This window comes from Alosa alosa, chromosome 9 (genome assembly GCF_017589495.1).
Source record: "Alosa alosa isolate M-15738 ecotype Scorff River chromosome 9, AALO_Geno_1.1, whole genome shotgun sequence".
In the NCBI taxonomy this organism is placed as follows: Eukaryota; Metazoa; Chordata; class Actinopteri; order Clupeiformes; family Clupeidae; genus Alosa; species Alosa alosa.
In genome coordinates, this window is record NC_063197.1 from 9,111,070 (window position 1) to 9,117,870 (window position 6,801).

Below are 6,801 nucleotides of genomic sequence, written 5' to 3' on the forward strand. Positions count from 1 at the left end.
TGACTTTATGGGGAAGCCCTGAAATAAAGCCCACAAAGTCGACATTCCTCGGGTGGAATGAGCTCGTAAAACAGCTGGGGGTTGTAACCCCTTGGTGGTATAGGCCAGGCTAATAGCCACCACAATTTATTGTGATAGCCGCTGCTTAGTGAGTGGTCTACCCAGATGTGACTTTGATGAAACAAAACGGCTGTTTTGTTTTCCTTAACTCCGCTGTTTTGTCCACATACTGTACAAGCGCAGTGCTCTGACCTGACAGAGCACATTCAGCCGCTCCTACTCCAGGGAGGCGAAAGGTTGGGTTTTAATACAACCCTCATGTCACCTGAGAAAAATTGCATACAGGCTGGATTCATGGATACGGTGTGAATATCGCTTACACATTTAGAAGATCACACAGTAGGAGCATCCATCTTCTTTGTTTTCAAGTAGCAGGGAATTCATGCGAAACCGTCGCAACTCTGCCATCATTATGTTAAGCCCGCCCACCGACTCTATACACAATGTGATTGGCCTGATCGAAGTTTACAGTAATTTTTCCAGCTCGCAAGCAAAATGAGAGATGTTAGACTACCCTGGCTGCAAATTGCATTTGCTGCCACTATCGCTTAGGCGTTTAGCCGTAGATAAGACCACCAACAATGCCGTCTAAAGTCAGAGCACTATAAGATACAACTCCATGAGTTGTATTTTAGGCCTAGTCCACACGTACCAAACCGATCTTTTTTTCCTCCGTCTTCCCTGGAACCGTATCAAGAATATTTGCGTCCAAACGGATCCATCTCAACACGACTTAACACGTTACTTCATACCCCAGGCCTATAGGTGGCACTGTTTCTTTTCAGAAATTGACCAACGTTTGTGCTTTACAAACAGACACAATAGGCTATGACGAAATGGCTAGTGCAAGGAAACCACAATTGTTTGTGCAGACTGATGGTGAACTGTCAACTGTAAAACTAATAAACTTTATTTTACGGTTTGTGAAGGGTGCAGTCCCGTCCTTTATTTGGCGCGGGTAGGCCTCTTAATCACCTTTACTTTCTTTGGTTGTAGGATAGTCCGTGATTCACATTAGTTTTGGCTACAGACACACCTTTGTTTATTATGCACCCATGGAATATTTGCATATATTAATCCATTCCAATATTTGAGTCATCAGGGAAAAGCTTCAAAGGCTTGTTGCCACTGGTTTCTGCCAGCACAAATACTGCAACTGTCTTTGCTGGATTATTGGATATGCCATCTCTCTCTCTCTCTTCCTTTCTCTCTCGTTCTCTACTTCTTTGCTTCTCTTTTCCACTTCAATTCAATATGCTTTATTGACATAAGAAATGATATGTTGCAATTCCAAAGCATTCACAGGAACAATGGAAAAAATATATTTTTGTATATAAAATCACCTCTAAACATTGTTAGTTGCTACTCAGTGTAGTGTGTGTGTGTGTGCGCATGTGTGTGTGTGTGTGTGTGGATGTAGAGTGTTGCAGTATGTGAATTAATGTGTGTACATTCATACGAGTGCCACTGTGTGATCACTCTGTTTGGCCCAGTTGCATAATGTGTAGCTAGTAGACATCCTATGGATATATAGCTTGAATTCTAGAAGTTGGAGCAAATTTCTGTGTAATTTGGACAGCTAGTGAAGAGGTGAAGCTAGTGAAGACACAAGCACAGCCTGTTTTCTTTAGGCATCCTGGTTTGCCTATGCCTGCCCATCTCAATTGCTAAACTGTGACTGCTAACAGAAACGTTCTACTGAGGAGACACAGCACAAATAATCCTCCACAGAAATGAACGGGGTTAGTTTGTAACGCCAATATGGCACTAGTCTACACATATCCCGCCCCTTCCTGTATGCCTCCCCATTCACTTGAATAGGAAAATAGCTGTCCGATAATGCCCGAAATGGCTAGTGCAAGGAAACCAGAATTGTTTGTGTAGACTGATGGTGAACTGTCAACTGTAAAACTAATAAACTTTATTTCACGGTTTGTGAAGGGTGCAGAAGGGTACAGTTTGTTTACGGTTTGTGAAGGGTGCGTCCTTTATTTGGCGCAGGTAGGCCTCTTAATCACCTTTACTTTCTTTGGTTGTAGGATAGTCTGTGATTCACATTAGCTTTGGCTATCACCGCTTTTAGGCTACTAAACGCAAGGCTTACCCAAGTTCTAGGCTATTCTGTCGCCACATTTATAATATTGCTATAAAACCTTCGTTAGTAACAGTCAATACGTTTGCCTGCATCAAATCGCGCATTTGCATTCAGTGTGCTACCACCGGCTTAACGTGAGTCCTAAGCGTCTTTTACTCGACTGTGAATGCATGTATATATGTTGTAAGACATGTAAAATAAATGAATGACACTGGCACTACGAACAAATTAATGTAGCCTAAACTTACACCGCACTTTCCTAATAACTTAAGTTCTCTCGCGTCACTGACAGTAGCTAGAATGCATAAAAAAAACACCGGGAAAAACAGTGTTCAGTCCACCAAGTCATAAGCTATCGGCGCTGCGCAGCACCAGTGATCTTTATCTTACGGAGTGTAATCGTAGGTAATGTATGAAAACTAGTATTGTTAGGCAATACTATAAGTGCAAGTCCAGGGCAGCTGATGTGTGGCGATGACATCATCGATACGCAAGCAGGATGTCGCGGTTTTAAGCTGTCTAAACTAATTCAAAGCGGACTCACGGTTTCAGATTTTTCCACTCTGGGACCAGGTTTCAGAAAAATGCGGTTTCGGGCAGTGCGTTTACAGGATTTGTTTGGACGCTCGGCCAAGACGAAGCAAAACCTCTGCGTTTAACCTAAAAAGCGTCTCCGTGTGGACAGGCCCTTAGACTACCCTGGCTGCAAATACATTTGCTGCCACTAGGATGCGTGTAGATTTCTAGGCTATGGTGGCTTGCTTTCATACCAAAATTCTTTTATTTTAATACTTTATTTTGTGCAAGATGCTGCTGGACTATATCCAATCATACAGACTATTCAACATCTCTAATGAGGAACTTTGTGTACTTCACTTGCTACTGATGTTGTTAATAAATGAATGTCTGCTTACTTGTTTATATTGCAGAAATCAGAATGTGTGGCACTGGGTGGCGCTCAGAAGGACAATCTGTTGGTGTACGACTATGAGGGGCAGGGATCTCCTGCTGGCTCCGTGGGCTGCTGCAGCCTCCTCGAATCCGACAACGACCTCGCCTTCCTCAATGACCTGGGGCCAAAATTCAACACCCTGGCCTCTGTCTGCGGAGGCTCCAAGGCCAAGACTGTGACAGCCATCTCCGCTCCTCCACCGCAGTCTGCCGCCATCTCATCAGAGGTTGACTTTGGCTCTGTCAACATGGAGGTTAGGAACGACATGGCATCGTCCACCCGGGTGGAGAGGACCGTCACCAGCGTGCAGCAGCAGCTTCCTGCCCCACTTCCCAGCATGCACCTACGCGAGACCGTTGCCGTGCCGACCCAGACTGTGCTGGTGCAGCAGCAGCAGCCCCTGTACTACATGGTGGAGCCGCAGCAGGTCCAGAGCACAGTGCTGCTGGCTGAGAGGCCCCAAGTGGGTCTGGGTCAGGGAATGATCCTGGTCAACGGGAGTCAGACAGCCACAGAGGGGGTGCTGCTGCAGGGGGGAGGCCTGGTGCAGGGAGCCCAGGGGCTGGTGATGGCCCAGGGGGGTCAGGGATTGGTGTTACAGCAGGGTGGGCACGTTCAGGGTGGTCAGGGTTTGGTGTTACAGCAGGGTGGGCACGTTCAGGGTGGTCAGGGTTTCGTGCTTCAGCAGGGAGGCCATGTTCAGGGTGGTCAGGGTGTGATCTTCCAGGGCTCGGGCAATGTGCAGACTGACCTGGGACGAGGAGAGAACCTGGTGCTGCTGGAGCGAAGCGGAGGAGCAGGGGGCACTGCACTGACCTCTGGCCTCCTGCAAACATCCAGTCTCTCCGGCTCCCAAATGGTGCTGCTGGATGGGGCAGCGGGGGGGCAACAAGGGGGGCAGATCTTACAGGGAGGGCAGATTTTACAGAGAGCGCAAATCCTCCAAGGAGGATCAACTCTCCCTAGAGGGAGCATGGGGGGCTCTGAGGTAATATTCGTTGAACAATCAGGTCAAGGGTCAGGGGTCAGCAAGGGCTTGCGCAATGTAGTGACCACAAGCACAACGTCAGTGAACGAGACTGCAGGTTCACACGGAGCATCTTCACTGCAGCCTTCGCGCAAAGTGATCGTTCAGGAGAGGAAAGTGGTCACTGATCAGAGTAGCAGAAAACCACAGCTATAAGCTGCGAAAGATTTTTCATAAAAATCTCTGGCAACAATTGAATTTTTGAAATTCAGTAAGCCAATTTTTGATGCAATATCAGTGTATAACATACATTTTTATACAAAGTAATTTTATATGAATGTAAAATGCACCTTTGTGGCAAAACAATTTTTTTAAATGGCAATGAAATTAACAAAACATTGCATTGCATAGCCACATCCCTTATTATTATAGAATATAGATGAGTTTATAAATGGGACAAATGTATCGTGAGACCTTACGCCTACTGTTTCGGTCTGTTTAGGCCCAGAGGGCTGTAGAAGTGTAGTGACTCATCTATCCACACACAATCAAACAAACACACACACACACACACATACCTGTACACAGCCACCTGCTCAGACTAAGTTTTTCTTACAGGCCTGTTTTACCTGTAAACTTCCTTCTCGCCTTGTTTGGGTGCACCATGGGAGTTTGCAGGAATGTGTTTGCAAAGGTCAAGATTTTTGTGTATGTTCAATTAAGGGCTTTTGTTGGTTTATGGTTTGCCATATATATAGAATACATAGAATACATACATATATATGGGTATTCTAAGTTTACTTTGGTTCCGACTTAATTCCACTGTCACCGCAATCTTTTTTTCCATTCGTTTTTTGTTATGCACTATTAAGTATTTCAATGTAAAATGTAATTTTGTCTTCAAAGGTATTGTTTTCATCTGATGCCAGTTTTCTTGGTCCTGGAATTTAAAATTACTTATGTAGTCACATGTCATCCAGTGGATTGAAATAAAATGTTTTTTTGTTCAGTGTCCAATTTTGTTCTGTGTTTGTTGGAATTTGTTGGTTTCATTTTCATATTTAAAGGGAAAATAACAACAACCTATGGTCTATTGTGCAGTTATGAGTAAGATCAAGTATTACAACTGAAACACATCTAAGAAAGCCTTTGGGGGCAACTTTGCTACATCAAAACAAATCGTTTTTTAACGATTTAGGTTGTTGTTAAAACATTAACCAACTAAAGCAGCCTATGTTTGCCTTTGTAAGTGTTATGAAGGTGTGGTTTATAGAGAAGGGAGTTTGCCTTTGAGGCTTTTCCTCAGAACCAGATGACGCATGACACCATTCATGATGAACCTATATGACCCCTTCATGCCTTTGAAAGAGCTGCCACATTCATTTTTTATGTTGCATTGTCCGGAATGCGCATAGTGAAACATTTTTCCAATGTGCACTTAATGATTGAAGATTACTAATGAAAAGTATTTTAAAATAAGATTGACTTAAAATGTATTTTCATCAAATGCAAAGGCAGAGCCTGTAATCTTTTATTAATTACTGGAAGGCATTTTCATCTTATTTGACACTGTGGCCAGCTAGATCTCATTCTTTCTTCAGGCAAACCGATGTTGTGAAACACGAAAGGTTGTGAAAATAGATTCAGTTTCATTGTGTATGTTTATTAATAATAATAATAATAATAATAATAATAATAATACATTTATTTTTTATAGCGCTTTTGTTGACACTCAAAGATTCATATTTTTTAAGGTTACATAACAGACAAAGGTGGCTAATGAAAAGGAGGGGAAAACTGGGGAAGTCTGTCACCAGGAAAAAGCAAGTTCAAGGAGGTGAGTTTTGAGGGCCTGTTTGAAGGATGGTAAGGTGCTTGACTGCTTGATGTGTTCGGGAGGGAGTTCCAATTGTTTTAATGTATCCAAATGTGGCTTATTGCTTTTCTAAAATGGTTAGGACATATTCCTGACAAGATTTCATAAAATAAAGGCACAGTAACAATTTATTTGTAGATAGTATAGTATATATACTCTTTTGATCCCGTGAGGGAAATTTGGTCTCTGCATTTAACCCAATCTGTGAATTAGTGAAATACAGCACACAGTGAGGTGAAGCACACACTAATCCCGGCGCAGTGAGCTGCCTGCAACCACAGTGGCGCTCAGGGAGCAGTGAGGGGTTAGGTGCCTTGCTCAAGGGCACTTCAGCTGTGGCCCACTGGTTGGGGCTCGAACCGGCAACCCTCCGGTTACAAGTGCAGAGTGCTAACCAGTGGGCCACGGCTGCCCACCATCATAATCCTCCTTCTGCTAAGAAATATATTTATTCTTTTAGAATGGTTGCCAACAATGGAAGTTACTAAAGCATGCTCATGACAAAGATGATGAGCCACTGATAAGACAGCGTTTGTCTCTTTAAACCTCAAAAGGCAACATAGGGCTTTCTCAGGTTTTGTGTTGTTTTCTTCAGAAATGCCAACACGCTAGTCTGTACAAGGCTGTGTGTGTATGTTTGTGTGTGTGTGTGTGTGGCCATGGGGGTTGTTCCTATTCAAGCCAAATATTATCTGGAAAGAGCAAAACCTGTTTTACCAAGTTGTGTGTTTTTGTTGTTACCATTTCAACCATGTCCATGTGAAAGAGAAGTGAAGTATGATGTAACAACATTGATGGTCCCATCAACAATAGGCTACCTGCACGAAAGGCTCACAATGCGGCCACTTTTT

The 6,801-nt window shown here is 43.5% G+C and overlaps 1 protein-coding gene across 1 annotated transcript in view; it reads left to right on the plus strand.

The window, feature by feature from the left end:
• dsg2.1 (desmoglein 2, tandem duplicate 1) overlaps positions 1 to 5,088 on the plus strand; it is a 28,039-nt gene extending 22,951 nt beyond the window's left edge. The window contains exon 15 of the mRNA XM_048251969.1: positions 3,085 to 5,088. Within this exon, the coding sequence (XP_048107926.1) occupies positions 3,085 to 4,290 (1,206 nt within the window). The 3' untranslated portion in view covers positions 4,291 to 5,088. The remainder of the gene's footprint in view (positions 1 to 3,084) is intronic.
• The last annotated feature ends 1,713 nt before the right edge of the window (positions 5,089 to 6,801 follow it).